The 25425-nt window shown below is 39.0% G+C and overlaps 2 protein-coding genes across 3 annotated transcripts in view; one reads left to right on the top strand and one right to left on the bottom strand.

Moving 5' to 3' along the window:
• Positions 1–18909, bottom strand: part of pwp2h (PWP2 small subunit processome component) — an 81352-nt gene extending 62443 nt beyond the window's left edge. For both annotated transcript variants that reach the window (XM_039694954.2, XM_089132271.1), the window contains exons 1-5: positions 18759–18909; positions 18411–18523; positions 18181–18275; positions 440–539; positions 198–341 (exon numbers count right to left, since the gene is read on the bottom strand). In XM_039694954.2, the coding sequence (XP_039550888.1) occupies positions 198–341; positions 440–539; positions 18181–18275; positions 18411–18523; positions 18759–18776 (470 nt within the window). In that variant the 5' untranslated portion in view covers positions 18777–18909. The remainder of the gene's footprint in view (positions 1–197; positions 342–439; positions 540–18180; positions 18276–18410; positions 18524–18758) is intronic.
• Positions 18910–19431: 522 nt separating this feature from the next.
• LOC120495408 (thymosin beta-11) lies at positions 19432–21734 on the top strand. The gene is made up of 3 exons (XM_089132272.1): positions 19432–19577; positions 20536–20640; positions 20858–21734. The coding sequence occupies exons 2-3, from the start codon at positions 20541–20543 to the stop codon at positions 20887–20889; spliced, it is 132 nt and encodes a 43-aa protein (XP_088988398.1). The 5' UTR covers positions 19432–19577; positions 20536–20540; the 3' UTR covers positions 20890–21734.
• The last annotated feature ends 3691 nt before the right edge of the window (positions 21735–25425 follow it).

Below are 25425 nucleotides of genomic sequence, written 5' to 3'. Positions count from 1 at the left end.
CAGTGTGTTATATTCCAAACAAATTACTAGATACCATGGGAAACCAGTATGTAAAAATGGACAAACACAAAACATGTGATTTATAATTATCGGATTAAAAAAAGAAAGAAGTATAAATCACACTGTAACAAAATGACTGCTGTGAGGCAGCATTCATACATCAGAGCAAAGAATATAGAAAAAAAGCTTTTACGCACTTGGAATCATCTGTCCAGTCGATACAAGTTGTTTCATCAAATGGTCCATAATAACTCTTTTCTAATGCAAATGCATTAAACTCTCGGTTTTTTCCAGGTGCATCATACATTAGAGCCACATTTTTCTTTGTTATTACAAATTTCCTATAAACAAATTAAAGGAACATGAAATAAGAGCTACTCATGCATAGACTAATATTGTGTAGATAAAAAGCACTGTGTGCAGGTGTGTAATAGCAAACCTTCCATCAGGGGAGAAGGACACACTGTGAACAGGATTATGGAAGTGATGATGGTAAAGTACTGCCCGAGTGACCAAGCTCACCAGTATGGCTGCTCCATCTGAAAAACATTCATCAAACGGTGTTAAACTCAAAACTTACTTGGCATAAAAAAAATTACCAACAAACTGTAATGCCACATTTTTCCAACTTAGACAGTGGAGTTCAAAACTTCGCTTGTTCTACAGTATGCTTCCATTTTCTCATTCATTACATTACATTGTTTTTCCCTTACAAATGATAAGCGCCACGCGCAAAGTTACAAAAAGTGCCGTGCACACCGCCAGGCGCAATGGGGTCTTGCGGACCCTACGCGCACGACCGCCCACGCCGCAATGACGTCAATTTTGCCGCGCGCCCTTCGCGCTCTTGCGGACGCGTCGAGTATAAACAAGGCTTAACCGCGGCTCGCGCACGACGGCAGAGGTAAGCAAGCGCGTGCACCCATGTCTCTCTCACGCGCCATTCAGACCAATTGCGGCAATTCATCATATGCTTAAACTTTTATGTAGTCACGCAACAAAAATTCCAGCATACATTCACCGGGACGTGATGGAGGAACAAATATTGAGACACACACACACACACACACACACTCTGACGTTTGTCTTGAGATTACAGTTGAAAAATTCTTATTCTTATTTATAATTGTTTTAGTTCCATTTATTTTTTTTTATAAATTGTATACATTTGTGTACCTGTTTAGGTTGATATTTTATATTAATTTTTGTTTTCAGGTGGGTAATTTGCAGAAGGTGCAATCCTTTTTTTGTAATGTTGTATTAACAAGACAAAATTAGGGCCAAATGGGCTTTACTATTTAAGTTTGTATTCAAAGTTTTACATGTTATGGGCTACATGTAACAGGTTTTACACTAAATTGTTTTAACTGTATTGTTATATAATTGTTGGCACTGGCACATATAAACACTAAATGGGTAAAAATTGCAATAATTAGTTGTGGAGCCAAATGTTGGAGTTGGAATAAATACCTCTATTTTTTAAAGAAATAAAAGCCAAACACCTTATCATTTTCGTAATAGATTATTTGTTTTGGTTGCTTAAAAACACACAAACAAAATATAGCTGCGAGCAGCGATGGCGGGCCCAAGCCGGAGGCACCGCAACCCCGGTTCCTTTAGTTACCTAAAGGCACCCGGGTGGCGGTGCCGAAGGCTTTGGCCCTTTCATGATTAAATGTTAAAGCGGCTTGCCATACTCTGTCATTTCGACTAGTCACAATTATGTTACAGATAGGGATGCACCGAATATTCGGCCGCCGAAAATTTTCGGCCGAAAATGGCCCAAAAGTGCATTTTCGGTTTTCGGCCGAAAGACTTTTATCACCGAAACAATACGGCCGAAATGTTGTGATGACGCAAACAGAAACCGCGACCTGCACGTGCTTGTCTGAAGCAACATGTCTGCGGTGTGGACGTATTTCAATGTATCTGAACCCGCGATGAGACGGAAGCCTTGTTTATCCACCTATAAACAATGCGTGCCGCCATGACGACCACTCCGGTTCCGAGCGGGTCAAGAGCGGTGCGCGCGCTGTCTGTGGAGACACGCGCTGCGGAGGCAGGCGAAAGTATAAACAAGGCAGCGCGAGTCTTCACAGACAGCGCGCGCACCGCTCTTGACCCGCTCGGAACCGGAGTCGTCGTCATGGCGGCACGCATTGTTTAGAGCAGGAAACAATTAAAAATTATAAATTAGACTCGCGCTGCGGAGGCAGGCGAAAGTAAACAAGGCAGCGCGAGTCTCCACAAACAGCGCGTGCACCGCTCCAAACGGTCGAGGCGTTTATACTTGACACGCTCTCCGTTGTAACTGTTAATATTCCTTGAAACGACAGGGACGACTCAAGCAACTGTCCTCTAACCATCAGGAATCGGTGAGAAGAAGACAGATAAATACATGACAATGTTTATTTTTTAGTATTCCACCACCAATACAAAAATAATCATGTGAAACCCAGTAAACCCTGAGATTATTACTTGTGACATTACAAAAAAAATATGTATATGGGAACATGTATAGAACTAAATTAATGCTCTCTTAAATATACATTCACTAAAAATGTTTCATTAAGTTTCATGTACATTTGTATTAAACATGGACCATTGTTCATTTAAAAAGGCTTTTTATGCTATTGTATGCTAAAGTTTTTAAAATGTAACTAATTTAGACGTGCAAACTGGGTGCTAATGTGATGAGAAGTTTGCGCTTGGCATTTCATTTTAAAACCTTTCTGCAGTCCAGTAGATTATTATTTAGTGTACACATAAGTGGGGTCAAGTTAAACATTTTAGTTTGAATTTTATTTTATACTGTGCATTGTGCTAAATATATATTTGCATAATTTGTAATTGATTTATTCTTTGAAAATGTTATATTAATTTATGCAATTGCAATGCCTTGATTTTAGTAAAGTTTGTACACAGTCATAGCCATAAATGCAATGATACTAATAATTGGCGTAATTTCTTTCGGTGTTTCGGTTTTCGGTTTTCGGCCTTGGTTTCCTCTTTTTCGGTTTTCGGTTTCGGCCAAGAATTTTCATTTCGGTGCATCCCTAGTTACAGATATCTTAAATGATAATACAAACTATCCAAAGTGTAACGACTAGACAGAAAGATGTTGTTGATATCTACAATGTTAATTCCGGACAGGCAAACTTAGCTTTTAAATGTTAAAAGGGCTTGCCATACAGGGACGTAGGCTCAGAGAGAGGCTCACCATATTCAGACCAAAATATCTGACTTCCTCTTGGTCCGAGCTAATGACTATGTATTAGAAAGTTGTACGGCTTGAGGAGTACAATGTATATACCGATTTTTGTAACTGTAGATAAAACTAACAACCAATGTAGTAGCACTTCTCTTTTTTTGATTGGCTGATGCGTAGCAGGGTCGACTGCTGAACTCCAGGCGAGACGCGCTTGATTCTCACGTGAGAGCGGCGCGGCCAGAGAAATTGCGTATATTAAATATATTATTAATAGTTTTTCCGCATGAGAAATACAATGTGTGACGGGAGTGTGAGACAAAAGACTGAAACGAGTGACTGTCATGCTCAATGCGTGACACACTATAAAAAAATATTTCACACTGACTCCACATTTAGGGGGCCACAAGGGGGTCCAAGCTTGTTGTCGCAGGGGCACTGGCCCCCCCAGGCCCCCGCCTAGAACCGCCATTGCTCACACACACACACACACACACACACACACTTTCTCTCTCTCTCAAGAAGCAAAAACATGACTGCTAAAGGTTGTATCAGCGATGGCGGGGTAACATCACTTAACATCACGAGTGCTATTCCCTTAGGCCACGCCCCCTTGTCTCCCCAAAGTATTATAAGCAATCATGCGTATCCCGTGTGCAGAATGATGCACTTGAAGCAACACCAAGTCACAGCACGCAACGCTTCACATTGAAAAGAACATAGCGAAGGGATGGTATCTATAATCTATGCTTAGTAGGGCTGCACGATTTGGGAAAATGTCATATTGCCATTATTGAGCCAATATTGCAATTGCGATTTGCGACTCCGATATAATAAAATGGTTTCATGAGTCCAACTTGCTTGGTTCTAAAGTAAAATGCACACACAGATTAATGTTTATTTCTCAACTCAAACTAAAAACAACAACAACAATAAATGATTGATAACACCTATAATGATCAATAAACCATCAACCAAACCAACATTACAGTGATTCCATCAATTGAAAGCCATCAACTTTTTAAAAAATTATTACGCTTAAAAAATATATATAACAGCTTTTAAATTAAGTGAACTTCAAACAATCCCCACATAAACCCATAATAAAAAACATATTTACCTGTGCCCTTCCTGTCTTAACAGGTACAGAAATTGAATAAAGTTATCAAACAGTCTGCGCTGCCTGAATCATAAATTATATATATAATAATCCTTATTAAAGCTACAAAAGTTCTTTACTCAAGATCAGTGAGTAATTTTCTAATTTCCCTTTGTTCTTTTAACTTTACTGAAAGAACGCTTTATTCGCTGCTGGCCCTTTAAGAGCACCCGTTGCCGAGACGCGGATCTCACACGCGCCTCATAGCACAACTCTTTTCATCCATAGACTTTTATGTTATGAAGATACTAGACAAAACCACATTTTGGCATAATTGTGTGTGCTATTGTTCGTTCAAGCTCGAAAGAGAACTGTTTATTCTGGGCTGGCACACGGTCAGTGCATGCGCATTATGCGTATCATCTAATCTAGGGCACTCACAGGCAGCTTTTCACTTCTTGTCGTGCAAAATGCGAAAAGGCATTTGAACCAATAAGAGGGGGATCTTGTAACACTAGTCAAAGGATGACAAAAAAGAAGAGATGCTGCGCTAATAGCCCTACTTTGTTTATTTCATATAAAATCGCGGCATTTTGCGTTATATAATTGCATAGGTTTGAGATCGCTATTACGACTGCGATATAATTAATCGTGCAGCACTAATGCTTAGTGTATTCTAAAGGGCAATAAACTCCACTCCAGCAAGATAGTCATTTTATGCAAATCATAGACCTTTATGCCTTATCTACAAATAAAGTATAATATTGGGAACATTGATCTTGAAGAGAGTGTCGTCGTGTTACTGTCGCAACCGAACGCGACGCGCTAATGCTGATGCATGGAGAATGACTGAGGCGAGATGACTTTCCGTTAACTTTAACTTAGAGACTAAAATATTAATTTTACCACACATTAAGCTATTGAATGACTTTAGAAGTCTTGGAATATAGTGTGAAAACTTGATTGTGCTTTACAGTTTTTTATGCCTTTAGTGGGGCTTAACAAAATAACACAATATGCAGAATGTCGGACGTCACTTATAGGCTAAACTGTTTTTATAGATAAAACTATTTACATTCGGCAGTCATGATATCTCAGATAACGGTTGACTAGGTAACAATGTGTAATTTTGCGCCGGAGTTCTCCTTTAACTTACATTAGCTAGCTAACTACGAACGAGCTAACCAGATAACATTAACAAATTGACAAGCACTTACTGGGCACAGTGGGCAGAATGGCTCTTCAAATGACGGACGAAATTGGAGGTTGTCATCTGACTGTCCGCGATCTTAACGTTGCATGTCTTGCAAAGCGCTGTTCTTTTGCCATCTTGTTGTAAGAAATTCTTGAATCCAAAAGCGACGACGACCCTCGTTATCCCTCCGGCTGACATGTTGATGTGATCTGATGTAAGTGGGCGTGGTGTGCGCGTAAGGTATGAGAGGGCATGACTGATGATCTCGTGATCCAGTCATGACAGCGCTATTCTCAGCCTGCGCTCCAGCTGGATCAACTTTATTTTTTTTACATAATTTATATATTTTATATTCAAACTGAAAACATGATGTGATTAACACTCAAGTCATATTATTACATGCAAGTGTGTTTGATTTATGGACCAAATTTTCAGATCAAGTTTATGGACCAAGTTAATTTAATTAATAAACTAATTATATAAAACTATTAATGCACTACAATTAAACTGGTTATATGCCTTTACTTATAAAAAATAAAAAACTTATTTAAAAAAAATACCAGGCTTAAGGCATTTATTTTTTATGCAGGCCATACACACAGGAGTGAAATGGTTAAGACCCCTCCCCCTACAAACACACACACATACACAGACAGGCAAAGACAGAGATGTAGGCTCAGATTAAGCAAGACCACATTCAAACAAACATATCTGACTTTCTGTGGGTCCTAGCTAATGAGTGTCAATTAGAAAGTTGTCCGGCTCGAGGAGTACAATATACATACCGATTTTTGTAACTGTAGATAAAACTAACAACCCTACTTTTGTCAAAAGGTTGCGCTACTGAGCCCTCACCACGCCCGTTTCTGAAACATTGCACGTGTCTACTGGCTAATAAATGTGATGTGTCTGTTGAGTTTCATGCATTTTGAAGCATGCTAAGGGTCTCAAAAGCATCCTAAAAGCATCCTAAAAGAAGGGTAAAGTTTGATGCGTCGCCACGGCAACAGTTTCAAAGATATCAAGAATCCATTCACAGGTCTACATCTGCCGTATGTTTACATTATACATATGAAGTTTGAAGCAAATCGGGTAAAAATAAAAGGGTGATATCAAAGCATTTTGAAAGTGACACACTTCCTGCTGCCAGTTGGTGGCGCTATAACTTTGACTCACAATAGTCACATCCATGTGATCGTCCTCTTACAGCGAACATACTGCTGAAGTTTCATCAAGATCAGTTAATGTATGCTGAAGTTATAACAAACTTCCTGTTTCACGTTTCTCGCCATGATTTCGTTTCCTCGCCACGGCCAAACCGTTCGAGATATCAAAAATCCCCACACAAGCTTTCATCCTCAATGTCTTCACTTTACGCTGACCGAGTATCGTCGAATTTGGATCAAAGCTCTAGGAGGAGTATTTCAAATAACATTGCGAGCGTTTTACAAACAAACCTCAATAGCCGACTTCCTGTTGGGCTGGGGTAAAAAGTAAAAGCGCGAGGTATAGATGAAACGATGAGATCAACATGCGTACCGAGTTTCATATTATTACATGCAAGCGTGTTTGAGTTATGGACCAAGTGTTCGGACCCCATTCCAGGGGGCGCTGACGAGCCCCCCTGCCACGCCCGGGTACCATCTTCAGCCCGGCTCTGATGGCCGCGGGTTCTGACCCGTGTGCAAAGTTTCAAGAGTTTTCGAGCATGTTAAGGGCCCCAAAAGTGCCCGAATAGTCGTAAGAAAAATAATAATAATAATAATAATAATAAATATAGCTGCGAGCAGCGATTGCGGGCCCAAGCCGGTGGCACCGCAACCCCGATGCCTTTAGTTACCCAAAGGCACCGGGATGGTGGTACCGCCGGCTTTGGCGCTTTATCGCTGCTCACATCTCAGGGCTCCAGACTAACTTTTTTTACTAGGAGCGCTGTTGCCCCTGACTGAAAATTTTAGGAGCGCAAGCAAAAAATTTAGGGGCACACCTTAAATAAGCTTGCAATGCAATTATTCAAATTTCCCACAAAATAACTGAAATACTGACAAATTCTTTAATAATAAATAGACTTAACATTATGATATGCTGTTTTATTTTAACTTCACAGGGCTCCAGACCCAAAGTTGAGGGCAGCATCACCTCAAATGAGAACTCACAGTTCTATAAAAAAAAAAAAAAAAAAAAAAAATCTGGTAGCACTGGGGCTAACAATAAATCACTAAGCTTAATTTAGGGTATAGATGAAATTAACTTTAGTTTTTATCATTTATAATGTCTTAATATTAATTAATAAAAGTAGTGAAAATATGTATATGGAGTAAAAATAGCCAATAAACATTCTACTGTTTACAATGGTATTATTATTATTTTAAGTGTTTAAATAAGAGTTTTCCAACATCTTAAAATTTTTCGTTTAAGGACAATCTTTAAAGGATGAACAAAAATGTGTTGGTATGTTAATCACATAAAAATAAAACACAAAAAAATAAAACATTTATATATGATATTGAAGTGCTGGGAAAGGATGTGTAGTAGGCTACTTACACATTATCATATTTATGGTAAGAGTTAACTTGCCTAAATTCATGGTTCTGTTAGGTGATTTGTGGACTGAAAGCCGTTTTTCCTGGTTTCCACGTCAGCGCTGTTTGATCTGATATGGTTTATAACAGAACTCTGCGCCGAATCGGAGTGTTTCTCACTGGATCTCGTGGTGTTGATGTTATTAATTCTGAGGCGAATTCAATGGATTTCTTCATTGGCTCTCATAGTAACAGTGTTGCGTGAGCGAGATCGGCCCGCGACTGGCAAGTTCGGGGCTTTATTACTGTCGGTGATTCGGATCGCTGCAGCTCCACGGTCCTATTCATACACCATAGACATATACACTAGACCTCACCTTGGATACGGCAGTTCATTAGAACGAATGCGTCAATAGAGCCGCCATCTTGAAACAGGAGAGCCCCTCCACTTTAATGCATCAGCGTCAATGTAGTAGACACAGGTCTAACGCAAATAAAATCACCATAAATCATCATGAACGCGATTTTTCTTGTTTTTTTGGTTTGTTCCAACGGCCAGACATGTATTTATCATTGATTCCAGAAAGAAAAAAAAAATGTTTAATTTTTTTTTTTTAAAACATTCTTCCTAGTTCAGATTTCATCCGTGAACATCATACGCTGCACAAAAGTCCGCCACCATCAATGAATTCGAAGTAAAGGCAGAGATAGCAACGTTACCTAGCTACTTCCTTTGACAAGACCCCTGTTCCAAGATGGCGGCGGTTTTGACGCATGCTTAGAACCCCATGGTGAGGTCTAGTGTATATGTCTATGTTCATACACGAGTGGCGTATTTTCGTTCCACTTTCATTTTGTTTGCATTCGTTGCTAGGTAACGACTAAAGAGTCGATAGATCGCTGATTGCTCAGACGCACATCAGTTTGTGATATTTGTTTCCGTCTCCTTCCCACAAACGTTTACGCGCGCTATTCTTGTCACGGATTCATTGACGCGCCTCTTCCACGCTTTACCATGCGTTTAACGTGTGGCAAATTTACTGGTCGCACATGTGCGACTGGATGTAAAATTCAGTCGCACACTCTCAATTTTTGGTCGCAAAATGCGACCATTTGGTCGCAGTCTGGAGCCCTGCATCTATATTTATATTTATTATAAAGCCGGTGGCACCGCCACCTTGGTGCCTTTAGGGTTATTCTGTACGACGTGTAAAAACTTAACCCCCGCTTTGACTATCAAAAAGAAGTGTATTGTAGAGCTTGCATCAATGCGGACTCGATGCGCTGTGCGCTGTAACTCCATGTGGCTTTAAGCGCATCATTCTCCACTCGGGATGCGCATAAGCGTTTTGTGCCACACTGTACTGAGCCTTTCATATCATAATGCAGTGACGCAATGACAGATTATTAATTGCCTTTCTTGTTCTGTTCCATCTATTATATGTTGATAATAGATAGGACAGAGCACTAAAAACCTCAAACAAAGCACTAAAAACTTAAGCTGTTTGCTGTGTAGTCTGAGAATGAGCTGTTTGATTTGCACCCTCTTCCTCTTCACTGTCCTCCATAAAAAACAGCTATTCAGGTCCATGTTGTTCTAGAAAGTTTGTATGTTGCTGCCTCAATTAACATCTCTGCTATACATTTAAAACATGGCTATATCTAAAATAATTTATCTTTTTGATTTTTGTTATCTTGTTTTTCATGAATATTTTACAACAATACAAAGAGCAATGTGTATTTTCCATTAATATAGTTTGTAATGGCTTTTTTTGTCATAGATTATAATCATATATTTTTTGGATTTGTTATTTGTCTTTATAATGAAGTTGTCTGTATTAAGTAGATTGTGTTTAACACACACAAGAGTGATTTATTAGTTCAACACATAGTTATAGAAATTCTACTTTATCTAAAAAAAACCCTGCACTTTATACACACACACACACACACACACACACACACACACACACACACACACACACACACACACACACACACACGCACACACACACACACACACACACATAAATACATGTAAATAAAAATCCAAAAAAAAAAAACATCAAATGTGTTTTTAGTCAGAGTATTATTTTATACAGAAACAAATATTTGTAATTCAGATAAGAATGAAGTTAGTGTTTTAAAATCTTAAGGAAAACAAATATATTGAAATATAGCACATGAATTTTAAATTCATTCAACTTCAATTACAAATACAATCTTACTTTTATTTAAAGCAAACTATACATTTAAAAGATGGGGGTTATATGCCTATTTTGTCATTTAAAAATATTGTTATGCAAAATTGTTATGCAAAAAGACAAGGACTTAGAGACAAGGACTTGTAGGAAAAATCGCAGCCAGCCACACACACACACACATAAACACAGACAACAGCCCTCCCCTCCCCACACAGAAACACACACCCACACACACACACACACAGAGAGAGAGAGAGAGAGAGAGAGAGAGAGAGAGAGAGAGAGAGAGAGAGAGAGAGAGAGAGAGAGAGAGAATCGCAGGGGAAATAAATTCATTAAAACTACAATATCTGACTTTCTGTTGCTCAGAGCGAATGACTTTAAATTGGAAAGTTGATCGGCTTGGCGAGAACAATATACGTGGTAAGTTTTGTAACTGTAGGTAAATTGAGCAAAGTTATAACACACTTTATGTGTCCTTTTTTAGTCATAAAATTCATTTCCTCGCCACGGCCAGACCATTCGAGATATCAAAAATCCGTCCGGAATTGAGCATCCTCAATGTCTTGACTTCATGCACACCGAGTTTGGTTGTGATTGGTAAACACATGCATTGTGATTTGATGTATTTCTCCTAGGACAATTATTCAAACAACCCATAATTCATAATTCATAAATAACTTCCATTTGAACTGTCATAAAACTTAGAGCACGAAAGTTGTTTGGCCTGATGTGATCTATAATTGTACCGAGTTTCATATTAATTCATGCAAGTGTGTTTGATTTATGGACAAATGTTCGAATCCCAGTCCAGGGGGCGCTGTCGAGCCGCCCTGCCACGCCCGGTTACCAGCTTCAGCCCGGCTCTGATGGCCATGGGTTCTGACCCGTGTGCAAAGTTTCAAGAGTTTTCGAGGATGTTAAGGCCCCCGAAAATGCCAGAGAAGTCGCACACAGCAAATAAAGGGTTAAAATTAACCTGACAGGCGCCCCTCCTCTCACTCACACAGAGGGACACTGAGACACTGGCAAAATTCTGAGATTTTCTCTACATTCAAACAAACATATCTGACTTTCTGTGGGTCCTAGCTAATGAGTGTCAATTAGAAAGTTGTCCGGCTCGAGGAGTACAATAAACATACCGATTTTTGTAACTGTAGATAAAACTAACAACCCCACTTTTGTCAAAAGGTGGCGCTACTGAGCCCTCACCACGCCCGTTTCTGAAACTTTGCACGTGTCCACTGGCTAATAAATGTGATGTGTCTGTTGAGTTTCATGCATTTTGAAGCATGCTAAGGGTCTCAAAAGCATCCTAAAAGCATCCTAAAAGAAGGGTAAAGTTTGATGCGTCGCCACGGCAACAGTTTCAAAGATATCAAGAATCCATTCACAGGTCTACATCTGCCGTATGTTTACATTATACATATGAAGTTTGAAGCAAATCGGGTAAAAATAAAAGGGTGATATCAAAGCATTTTGAAAGTGACACACTTCCTGCTGCCAGTTGGTGGTGCTATAACTTTGACTCACAATAGTCACATCCATGTGATCGTCCTCTTACAGCGAACACACTGCTGAAGTTTCATCAAGATCAGTTAATACATGCTGAAGTTATAACACATTTCCTGTTTCACGTTTCTCGCCATGATTTCGTTTCCTCGCCACGGCCAAACCGTTCGAGATATCAAAAATCCCCTCGCAAACTTTCATCCTCAATGCCTTGACTTCATGCTGACCGAGTTTCGTGCCGTGTGTTTGAATTCTCTAGGAGGAGTACTTCAAATTCCATTGCGAGTGTTTTATGAACAACCCTAAATAACCGACTTCCTGTTGGGCTGGGGTAAAAAGTAATAGTATGAGGTATATATGAACGATGAGATCAACATGTGTACCGAGTTTCATATTATTACATACAAGCGTGTTTGAGTTATGGACCAAGTTTTCGGACCCCGTTCCAGGGGGCGCTGTCTAGCCCCCCTGCCACGCCCGGGTACCATCTTCAGCCCGGCCCTGATGGCCGCGGGTTCTGACCCGTGTGCAAAGTTTCAAGAGTTTTTGAGCATGTTAAGGGCCCCAAAAGTGCCCGAATAGTCGTATAAATAATAATAATAATAATAATAATAATAATAATAATCCTAAGGAAAACAATAGGGCCTTCGCCCTTTCAGGGCTTGGGCCCTAATAATAATAGAAAAGAATAATCCTAAGGAAAACAATAGGGCCTTCGCCCTTTCAGGGCTTGGGCCCTAATAATCCTAAGGAAAACAATAGGGCCTTCGCCCTTTCAGGGCTTGGGCCCTAATTATCCGATTACTCGAATAATCGATCGATTAAGTGCTAGATTAATTGATTACAAAAAGAATCGATAGCTGCAGCCCTACCTATAACGCTAGTATAACGCTAGTAAATAAGGCATAGAGTAATGACAAATAAAAATCGCTTGTTATTACCACTCAAAGGCTCAAAATAGCCCCACACTAACACGACAGCATAATAAGGGTCCCTACATTCAAACCGAAGCATTGAGTCAACTTTGTCAGTGTCCATACAGTTTAATAAGAAGATATTTTATACACACAGTCACCTTCGCGAATACAGGATGAAGCCATCTTTGAAAAATAGTCTCTACCAGTCGATCTACAACGCTGAACCGTTGAACAGTTTTTCACCATTGCAATTTTACGGATTTTTTGGGCGGGGCTAAAACAGGGCTCGATGACGCATCCTCCCGTCGCGAAAGCAGTTTCACCTAATATCACCGTTGACAGCTTTCCTGCTAGTGGGCATGGTTTCCACGCAGCCAGCGGACACGCCCCCAGCGTTTGAGAACAGAGATAACTGCTCATTTTTTCAAGATTTTGATAGCCTATTTTATGTACTTGCCAGCTTTTTTTATCATTCAAATTTGGCTGGGTGGCTAATAACACATTTTTCTGTGGTGACAAACTCAGAACACATACTTAATTTTGACTTTACAGGGACTTTAAATTATATTAAACCTGCATAATTAAGGGTGTGGTCGCTTGAGTGACAGGTCGATTGGCATTTGTTTGCTGTCTGTTAAAGGGATACTCCACCGTTTTTTTTTTCATATTAAACTACACTCACCGGCCACTTTATTAGGTACACCTGTCCAACTGCTCGTTAACACTTAATTTCTAAGCAGCCAATCACATGGCGGCAACTCAGTGCATTTAGGCATGTAGACATGGTCAAGACAATCTCCTGCAGTTCAAACCGAGCATCAGTATGGGGAAGAAAGGTGATTTGAGTGACTTTGAACGTGGCATGATTGTTGGTGCCAGAAGGGCTGGTCTGAGTATTTCAGAAACTGCTAATCTACTGGGATTTTCACGCACAACCATCTCTAGGGTTTACAGAGAATGGTCCGAAAAAGAAAAAACATCAAGTGAGCGGCAGTTCTGTGGGCGGAAATGCCTTGTTGATGCCAGAGGTCAGAGGAGAATGGCCAGACTGGTTCGAGCTGATAGAAGGGCAACAGTGACTCAAATAACCACCCGTTACAACCAAGGTGGGCAGAAGAGCATCTCTGATGGCACAGTACGTCGAACTTTGAGGCAGATGGGCTACAGCAGCAGAAGACCACACCGGGTGCCACTCCTTTCAGCTAAGAACAGGAAACTGAGGCTACAATTTGCACAAGCTCATCGAAATTGGACAATAGAAGATTGGAAAAACGTTGCCTGGTCTGATGAGTCTCGATTTCTGCTGCGACATTCGGATGGTAGGGTCAGAATTTGGCGTCTACAATATGAAAGCATGGATCCATCCTGCCTTGTATCAACGGTTCAGGCTGGTGGTGGTGGCGTCATGGTGTGGGGAATATTTTCTTGGCACTCTTTGGGCCCCTTGGTACCAATTGAGCATTGTTGCAACGCCACAGCCTACCTGAGTATTGTTGCTGACCATGTCCATCCCTTTATGACCACAATGTACCCAACTTCTGATGGCTACTTTCAGCAGGATAATGCGCCATGTCATAAAGCTGGAATCATCTCAGACTGGTTTCTTGAACATGACAATGAGTTCGCTGTACTCAAATGGCCTCCACAGTCACCAGATCTCAATCCAATAGAGCATCTTTGAGATGTGGTGGAACGGGAGATTCGCATCATGGATGTGCAGCCGACAAATCTGCGGCAACTGTGTGATGCCATCATGTCAATATGGACCAAACTCCCTGAGGAATGCTTCCAGCACCTTGTTGAATCTATGCCACGAAGAATTGAGGCAGTTCTGAAGGCAAAAGGGGGTCCAACCCGTTACTAGCATGGGGTACCTAATAAAGTGGCCGGTGAGTGTATGTTATTCCCTTAACTAAGACGAGTTGATACATACCTCTCGTCTCAGTGAGTGCACTCAAGTGTCTCTCTCTGCCGTGCGAGACACTTCGATAGCACTTAATTAGCCCAGTTCATTCATTAGGATCCAAGCAGAGAAACGACCAAACACCTCCACGGTTTCCCTATTTAAATACAGTTACACGAGTAGTGGGTGTAACTCGACCAAGAATGGTGACACAAAATAAAATGTTGTTTTCTAAGCGTGTAAAGTGGATAACTAAAATGTATGGCGGAATACCACAGCAAGTGCTTGGGAGCACTTTGACTTGGCGCAGTAATATCATCACTCGTGAAAAATCCTCTCCCTCTCCGGAGTGATGATATTACTGCGCCGAGTCAATAGGCGCCAAGTCGAAGTGCTCCCAAGCGTTTGATGTGGTATTCTGCCATACATTAATGAATGAACTGGGCTAATTAAGTGATATCAAAGTGTCTCGCATGCCGGAGCGATTGAGTGCACGCACTGAGATGAGAGAGGTATGCATCAACTCGTCTTAGTTAAGGGAATAACAGTTTATTATGAAAAAACGGTGGAGTATCCCTTTAAAGGGATAGTTCACTTTGAAATTAATTTTTGATATGTTTTAGCTTACCTCAAGGGGAATAAAGGTGTAGGTGTCTTTGTTTCCACAGCATTTTCAATTTTGACATTTTTTGGTCAAACCGTTGTTGTCCGTCAGTCATACACTGGAGGTGAAGGGGGTCCTCAACCGGTTCACCTCAAAGAGCATGCACAGAGAAGTCAAAATTAAACATGATTTAATGACTCGTACATGTAAGTACACATTGATGGCCTAAGACACGAAACGAGCGGTTTGTGTGAGAAAACGAACAGTATTTATATCGTTTTACCTCTTGTAATCATAGCCATGACAAAATGATCTGACGGCATGGGCGCTTCGGTCTGCGCTTGCGCTGGAAGTGATCACTTGCGCGCCTACATCACTCTTTGTTTATACAGAGATTTCGGAAGTTTTACCTTTCACTAAACATATTTAGATATACGGGAAACCGCAATGGAAGATGATTTGGGTATATGTAAATATGTTTAGTAAAAGGTAAAACTTCCGAAATCTCCGTGTAAATATTGAGTGACGTCACACGCAAGCGATCACTTCCGGCGTAACATTGAACTGATTCAGTTCGGTTCAGTTGGACATTGAACAACTGATTCAGATAAATAAATACTGTTCGTTTTCTCACAAAAACCACTAGTTTCGTGTCTCAGGCCATCAATGTGTACTTACATTTACGAGTCAATAAATCATGTTTAATTTTGACTTCGCATTTACTCTTGTCTGGGACATGATCAAGGTTTTCTCCACGGCAACTTGCTGTGTATCGCTATGACATCTGCGGACTTGAGGCACCTAGATTATGATGCCAGGCATAGCAACACTCCAGGCCTACACATACACGAACTCTTACACATACAGATATGCATTCACCAGCCCAACACCCCATCCCTCCCCTTCGCCGCTTTTCACCCCCCAGTCTGACAGGCGGGTCTGTGACCAGCGCCGAGAATGGCTGCAGGACCGGATGGCTGCTTGCCTGTGCTGGGTCACCTCCACCCCCCACTCCCGTACCCTGTTGCAAGTCTTGTCTGTTCATTTAGTAGAGTGTACTGATTATGTGCCAATGTTGCTGAGGTGTTTTTTTTTACTGTTCCCAAACTGTACTCCTCACAGGAGCATAGTATGGGGGTTAAAAGGGTTGCCTTTTTTTACTCCTCACCTCTCCTCATGTTATGCTGTATTTCTTCCTCAATGTTCTGTCTTCCTGTCCTGTCTACCCCCTTGTTTTATTGTATGTATGTCTGATGGATAGGTTGATGGCTAATTTCACTGCTACTTGTGACTAAGTGACAATAAAGGCTACTACTACTCTGTGCATGCTTTTTGGTGGACCCCCTTTGCCTCCAGTGTATGACTGACCGGTTTGACTGCGGTTTGACTGAAAAATGTCAAAATTGAAAATACTGTGGAAACAAAGACACCTACATCTTGGATGCCCTTGAGGTAAGCTAAAACATATCAAAAAATGTATTTCAAAGTGAACTATCCCTTTAACGTCACTCTCAGCTAATTCCAACAGCTGCTGTCCTTGCCATCTCTGCCGTGTTTGTGCTTTTTTCGGGATTATTTCATACAATTGAATTTAATACACGTATTATACCTTTGCCCACGCCGTTGGATTCCGTCGTTGTCGAATAACGCTATGGAGAGAACAACCAGCGCTGTATTTCCAGTTGTTTTCCCTCGCATGCACTACCGTTAATGGATGTCTGACAATTTCGTTGCTAAAAATTTCTATTCATAGATCCCACCTACATCACTCCAAATAGAACGCCGCCATATTTACGACTCAATCTCAATTTCTCATCTTTCTTAGGATCTTTGAGACCCCACAAGGTGAGATCTTACATGGAGCCCCAGTCCGAGGGAGATTGACAGCCATCATGTTTAGCTTCCATTTTCTCATGATTTCTCCAAAAGTGGACCTTTTTTCACCAAGCTGCTTGGCAATTTCCCCGTAGCCCTTTCCATTCTTGTGGAGGTGTACAATTTTGTCTCATGTCTTTGCACAGCTCTTTGGTCTTGGCCATGTTAGTCGTTGAATTTTTACTAATTGTATGGGGTGGACATGTGTCTTTATGCAGCAAACAACCTCAAACAGGTGCATCTAATTTAGGATAATAAATGGAGTGGATGTGGACATTTTAAAGGCAGACTTAACAGGTCTTTGAGGGTCAGAATTCTAGCTGATAGATAGGTGTTCAAATACTTATTTGAAGCTGTATCATTCAAATACAGTAAACAGTTTTAAAAAAAATCATATATTGTGATTTCTGGATTTTTTTTTTTTAGATTATGTCTGTCACAGTGGACATGCACCTACGATGACAATTTCAGACCCCTCCATGATTTCTAAGTGGGAGAACTTGCAAAATAGCAGGTTCAAATACTTATTTTCCTCACTGTATATAATAAAATACCATCGGCTGTTTGTGCAGCCAACTGCACAACATATTGCACGCATTACTGAGACCGTCAGTCGTAAAGATGGCGGCGCAAAGCTACAGTGACGTCATGTGACCCAAACGAATAGATATAGAGACCACACTCATTATGCGCTACTGTTGCTCTCACGGAACAGATATGCTTAACGTTTTAGTGTTAAATAAAAAGTAACATCAGATGATATCTTCATTTGTGTTCCGAAGAGGAACAATGGTCTTACGGGTTTGGAACGACATGAGGGTATTTCAAGACAGAATTTTCGTTTTTGGGTGATCTAAGACCTTGTGCTTCTTTGGAAGTAAGGAAATATGTGACATAACAAAAAATTGCTAACTTGATTATTGACACAGAAAAGGTGCAGAGTCATCAATATTACATTTCATTAGCATTTTATGCAACACAATTTCTTTATTCATAACCTTTAGACTTATTTCTCAGAATGAAATTTGATTTGGGATTGTTTTCAAAAAGGACTTTTTTGAACAGGTTCTGAACAAGTTTTGAACACAGGCAGTACATGACATAAAAAAATACCCATGGAGAATGGTGAACTTTCCAATACCTTCATCTACAAGTATGGCAAGATTCCCATCTGGAGAGACTCCAAAACAGGTGATGTTCTTTGTGGTGGACACTGGTAAGGTTTCTGATCGGTTACTGAAGAAAAATAACAATCCTCAGCTGAAATCAGTATAACATTCGCTTGTAAATGAGTGTGTTTTCTACTCACAAACTCACTTAGACTGGCTATGAAATTAGCTTGTTTGAACGTTATGAAATAGAAATACTCACTTTTTCATATCAAAGACGGAGATGCGGTTCCCGACAGGACTGATGACAGAATTCCCATCTTTAGAGAAAGACAGGTTTCCGTAGCGATAAAATGCGCCTAGTAAGTTGGAAAACTAGAAGGAAATGCAAACAAGTTCAATCCAAACGTTATCTTTCGGGCATGCACATAAGAAAAACAAATAATTAGTCTCTTTTATTATGTATATACACATATACATACACACACACGTATTATATAATCAACAAAATCGTATACCAGCAGGCAAGATCTCACAAACAAATATATAATGAAAACCAATACAATTATTCACAAAAAGAACATCACGAATAAAATAGCGTCGGTCATACCTTGTATGCAAACTTCATGTTTTTTGAGATAGTACGTTATAGATGATCCATTAAGCATCAAAACCACATCACTCTACACGTGAAAACCTCTAAGCACATGAACGCACATGTGTTCAAGATTACTTCCGGATCATTACCAAAGTAAAAGCCCCATACACTAACACATAAAAGTACCCCAAAAATTATTGCGAAATTATACAACTAAAAATATTGAAAAAAGAAAAAGGTACAAACGGTGAGGGGTTGGAGAGATGCAATAATTATATTGCATATGGGATATATATTCACAGTAAATGTGTTTTAATTTATCATTTGTAGATGATTTGTAGATGATTTTCTTTCCTTTAAAATAAATAAATAAATAAACGCAAAAAACCCACAAAACAAACAAAACAATAAAAATAAATAAATAAAAAACACGTAAGCTATCTAAGTTGTTATTTTATCCCCTGCTAATCAAAACTGTTGAGCATAAAATTAAATGTAACAGTCTAACATATCCACCAGGTGGCGTCTTGGCACGTTGCTAAAATCATATTAAATGTAAAATGTCAAATAAAAGAAACACATAATACAACGAAGTATTGATTTCTTTGTCATAAAAATACAGCGATTAAAACCAACAATTTAGATATGATAATGCTACATTCATATTACCTGCCCTGAACCCATGTTCTGTTTTCCAGTAGAACTGAGAACTGACGTCAGCTTTTGATTAGCATATCTCCCTCTATATTAGTTCATGCTTGCGCATTGGCGCGCCACAGTAACTGTAACGTTATTCAGCTAAAGGCTTCTAACTCAAATCCGTCTACGAAGGTATGTATTTTAGATCTAATGCTACGCATATAAAATAATTATATTGGCACCATGTTAACTATCGTAAACCGTTATATCAGTAACGTTAGCCTATTTTCTTGGACGTGTGAAATCGGTCATTTTTCAAATAATTCTGGAAAACATATCACGTTATGTCTTTGTGCAAGACGTGCTGTGTTCAAAGCATCTTTAGAACATTCTAAATAGTTGCCTAGCTATAACAAATACGCAAATGTTGATTTTAAGTCAATTAGGCTACTCCAGGCGATCAAGGCGGTTAACCTATTTTCTTTTGTTAAGCCTCTTTGTGCTGCAAATGCATTAATAAGGATGCGACTCATTACGTCAGTTTGTACATTTGCTCCCTTGCATCAAAGGCAGAGTAGGTTATAACGTGAGATTGGTGAACAGGGCGTTAAAGAAACGGCAGAATTGTGTGCTGGCTGATAAAGCGGCACAGGGCGGTGGTTTTTCCTGAATGTAATCACATTCTGTGAAATCCAATCGAAATGATCTGTGCGACCATGTTCACGAAAGAACCCCCAAAAGTCTGTCAGATTTTTACTGACGCAAAAACAGTAGAAAAAGGAAAGAAAAGATAGGCTAAATGCAAAACGGTCCGCTGTCGTATTGAATCATCAAATTTGCGGCTCTCTTGTAATCCCAGCGTGGGAACTGCTATTGTTATGTAAATATTCATTTTTTGCTGTCTCAGATCAGACGCCATTCAAAAAGGGTGCGGTTTTGTTCAGTGCTGTGTGGCACTGTCATGCACATCAACGGGATGTGATCCAAATTGTCTCCAAATGAACTATAGATTGCGAGACCTTCATAATTGCCTCGGTGTTTTAGCTAAGCAACCCTCGCTATCTCCTAATGACTTAAGTTCGTTTGCAGACAAGAAAGCGAGGAAAATAAATTTATATATATATTTTTTTATTCTCTTTTGTTCCTCAAGCAATCATGTCTGATAAACCAAACCTGGAAGAGGTCACCAGCTTTGACAAAACCAAGCTGAAGAAGACTGAAACGCAGGAGAAAAACCCACTGCCATCTAAAGAAAGTACGAATTTCAGCATAAAATTGTCCTTTTTTTAACATCCAGGCATTACATAACTATAGTAAGCTGTGCTTAGAAACGTTTATGCCTGTGTCCTTAGGTTATAATTAGTTAATCTTCACACAGAATGTTATCAAATGAGATTTAGAAGCACAATTTGTTTGCAAAAATTCAAAAAGAGTAGGTGAATTTAAATGTGACTTTACTTCTTTGTCCACAGCCATTGAACAGGAGAAGCAGGCTGCCTCATGAAGACACAAGCTGCCATCATGCACTGTGCACACTCCCTTCCCTGCATTGCCTTCGTTTCATTCACTTCTTTTAGCAGCATAATTTTTTAACCAAAATGTAAAAAAAAAAAAAAAAAAAATTCTAAAGCTGCTTCACTGTCGGATGGGATGAGCCGACCCTCTAGCAACACCTAGATGCGTCTGGACCACAACCCTTGTCCATTCCAGCATTGGGAAGAAAAGAGAAAGCTTCTACTTCCAGGAGCATGTGGAATGGATTCATCTGGTGCCCATGGTGGGCTATTTTGCATTGGTTTCAACTATGCCATTGGACAAGGGGGCGTGGCCTAGTGGATATCCCCAAATATTCATCATCCGATTGAGGCGTGGCTTTTTGTTGACAAGTGACCAGCTCACAAAGTTATGGCATTGTATTTTTTATTTCAAATTATAGGATAAACTGCACAATCTTGGATTTTTATGTTGGTAATGATTAACACCTTCTTGTTAGTGCTGCTTCAGTAAAATGCTTTTTTATTGCTAAGAAAGGAGGAGGAAAAAAATAAAAATCAGTCTAGATGTGAAAACACTTCTAAGGCCCGGGTGTTGATTTTGAATTGATTGTGCCCTTTTTATCGATGTGGTTTTGGGGTTGCTTTATGTTGCACCCTGTCTTGGTTGTCTTATGGCGGTTATCATTGTTCAAAATGTAAATTCAATGTGAACGCTTTCAGCTGTAGATCAAATTTCTTTCTTGGATTATGTAAAAATTAAAAAGAAACTCAGCAACCATGTTATATTGCCACAAACCATTTATCGATAATGGAACATTGAAACTGTTGTAATAAAAAACAGGATTTATCAGTAGTTATCAGGATTTTTTGTGTTCAGACTTACTTTGTTGTCATTTCCCCATATGCAAGATCTGAAAATAGATAAAGTTCAGTTATAACGCTAACATTTTAATGTCTAAATATACAGTCTCCACACTTAGTACACTGAACATCCAATTAGCTTGTGACCATGTTCTGTTCTGGTGGGGAATTCTAAAGCCTGCCTCCTGCATCATGGATTAGTGTTTACCCCTGCAACCTAATTACAATGGCATACTGACACAGATTCCATATCAATGTGTATAAAATAAGTGTCAGGTTTAAACAAGTTTTAGAAGTAAGAAAAATACATAAAATAGGTATCAGTGGAGGAGGTGTGAAACCATTTTAAACAGAGCATACCATTTCACTTTGCTTCTATCTGACAATGAATATCCCAATCCGTTTTTGGTAATCCACACCATAATTTATTATCACCATTACCTAAACTTGCTCTAAACTCTCAGACAATAATATGCATGTGATTAAAGAGGACATTTAAAATGGTCATAACTTCCTTAATCTCGTTCGCTGGTGATTTTCTCTACTGTACAACTGAGTTTGGCACACTTAATATCAGGATTTTAGCATGTGTCCTTGTAAGTGGATTGGAGTTAAGTCATTTACACTTAATGCTGTATTAATCTCTTGGGAATGCCACTGGTTGCACTTGGAGGCAAGGGGCTACAGAGGATTATTTGTGTTAATTTCACGTCACAGTGACATCACAAGCAGATAAATAAAGGTCTGCAAGTCTCCTTCACTCTCATCCATTCTCTCCAAGATCTTAATCAAAAATTAAAACAGCTTTGGGGTACCTATTAGATCTTTAGCCAATAAGTTACATATCATGTTATATTGGAGGTTAAAAAGTACTCGTGCCCTGGTGAAGACAAGAAATGCCAAAGGCAGCTGCTTAAAGGGATAGTTCACTTTGAAATTAATTTTTGATATATTTTAGCTTACATCAAGGGCATCCAAGATGTAGGTGTCTTTGTTTCCACAGTATTTTTGATTTTGACATTTTTAGGTCAAACCGTTCTTGTCTGTCAGTCATAAAATGGAGGTCTGGGCTCTTCCTCAAAGAGCATGCACAGAGAAGTCCAAATTAAACATGATTTAATGACTCGTAAATGTAAGTACACATTGAAGACACAAAACGAGCGGTTTTTGTGTGAGAAAACGAACAGTATTTATATCCTTTTTACCTCTTGTAATCACAGTCACGTCCATTATACTCTGAGGGAGCGGGCGCTTTTGTCTGCGCATGCACCGGAAAGTCCAGGAAGTGATCTCTCGCGCGTGTATCACTCATTGTTTACACAGAGATTTTGGAAGTTTTACCTTTCACTGTGAAGATCTAAATATCGAAATCATCTTCCATTGAGATTTCCTGTACCTATATCTAAATATGTTTAGATCTTCACAGAAGATCCCTCAGAGTATAATGGACATGACTGTGATTACAAGATGTAAAAACAATGTAAATACTGTTTGTTTTCTCACACAAACCACTCGTTTCGTGTCTTAGGCCATCAATACTTACATTTACGAGTCACTAAATCATGTTTAGTTTGGACTTCTCTGTGCATGCTCTTTGAGGAAGACCCCATAGACCTCCATTATATGACTGACAGACAAGAATGGTTTGACCTAAAAATATCCACAAGTTTCCTACGCCCCATGAGGCCTTGCGTCAAAAGTGGGCGCGACTTCCGGTTCGAAGTAAACAAAGCGCAATTTGACATGCTTGACACTCGTTCATTCAACAGTTGACGGTCATTCAAGTTATAGCGATCCAAACTAGCTAACGATGTGGGAACACAACCTCAACGAAATTCAAAAGTGTGAAATAACAGTACCATTATTAATAATCAATACTCATCAAGGCATGGTGACAGACAGTTGTGTGAGCTGACAAACAATTAAAATAAAAAAACACTCACTTAGTCATTGTGCTTTGGAGTTTATTCAAAATTATAAATGAATGTGCTACTTGAATACATTAACTGGCACATTTGGTATTCTGTCAACACAGGCTTTGATCCTGTGTTTAGGTGTAACATCAGTAGCAAACAGCCAAACACATGCTGATAGAGTTTATAGAATATTAAGAATTTAAACAAATGTACACTGGAAGATTCGTCGTCTTTTGGGAGGTGATGGAAACTACAGTCGTTGGCAAGATCAGAGACTGGCTCTGGCAGGATCACTCTGATTTCGTTTTCAGCTTATGTTCAAAACAATCACGTTTAAGCCACTGAATTAGTTTAGTCCGGTTATACATACAACCGCGAACAGCACATGTTGTCCCTGAGCTCCGTAACCAGGGGTGGTAAAAGTACTCAAAAGTTGTACTCGAGTAAAAGTATATATACCTAAATAAAATATTACTCCAGTAAAAGTAGAAAGTCCTCCATTCAAACATCACTTGAGTAAAAGTACAAAAGTATCCGATTTAAAAAGTACTTAAGTACTGAAAGTAAAAGTGAATATTCAAATGAACTATAAATATAAATAATTATGCAGATCAATTATTTTGGGGGTGATATGCAATTATTTAATTGAACAAATGATGAGATTACATACCGCAATTAAGAATTTGTTAGATTTGCAATCATAAGAGACAATAACAGGAGATTTAAAGGCTGTTAAATATTTCTATGTTCACTGTTACATTTTACTGTTTAGAAGATTGATCTCCTTTAAATATCCTTTATAAATGCTTTACAAGGCATGCATACTCACTTTAGATGAGATCACAAATAGTTAACTGACCACTACTAAATGCTTTATAACTACCTGTATTTACTACATTTACTTACACGTTCTAAGTGATCTTATGAATGACTGAGAACTCTCAAATAACTGGTTTGTAAATAATGCTACTTCAGGCCTACTTCATTTCAGGGGTGGGCGATATGGCAAAAATATATCACAATCTTTTTTAGTAAAATCACGATCACGATTTTTTATCACGATTCTTTTTCAAGTTGGTTTTAATATTTTGCAAGTGGCTGTTCATTACAGCCAAACTAATGTCCCTATGTTAAAAACAAAGACTTAGGTAACAAAAGAAAAAAAAGAAAGGCATACATTTAGGCCAGTGGCGAAGATAAAAATCTTTGTCATTATTTTCTTTGTTATTAAAAAAATAAGACAAGATAAACATTAAACAAATTAATATTCAAATTAAATAAACAGTGCTTTATTTTTTCAGATACAATAGGTGTTTTTATCAGTAGCATTGAGGTAATTAAATGAACAAATATGAAATTAAAACACTACATAGACTTCACTGTAAAAATTATTGATTTTTATTAAAGCTACTCTTACAGTTCTCATTCAGTGAGATTTTCAACTTGTGTTTTTTTTTAATTATTATTATTTTTTTATTAACACTAAAGGTATAGTTCCCTCAAAAATGAAAATTGTCTTAATTTACTCTCTCAAGATGCTTTAAACCCAAATAAGTTTCTTTCTTCTGTTGAAAATAAAAGTTATTTTGAATAATGTGGGTAACCGAACATTTGCTGGTCCCCAGTGTTTAGTTTTTTTTCTCTCTCCTGGAAGTTAATGGGGACCAACAACTGTTTGGTTACCCACATTCAAAAAAAAAAATCTTCTTTTGTGTTTAGCACAAGAAAGAAATTAATACAGGTTTGGAACAACATTAGAGTAATAAT

The sequence above is a fragment of the Pimephales promelas genome, chromosome 6 (genome assembly GCF_988280905.1).
Source record: "Pimephales promelas chromosome 6, fPimPro1.hap1.1, whole genome shotgun sequence".
Lineage (NCBI taxonomy): Eukaryota > Metazoa > Chordata > Actinopteri > Cypriniformes > Leuciscidae > Pimephales > Pimephales promelas.
This window is presented reverse-complemented; position numbering and strand designations above follow the sequence as displayed.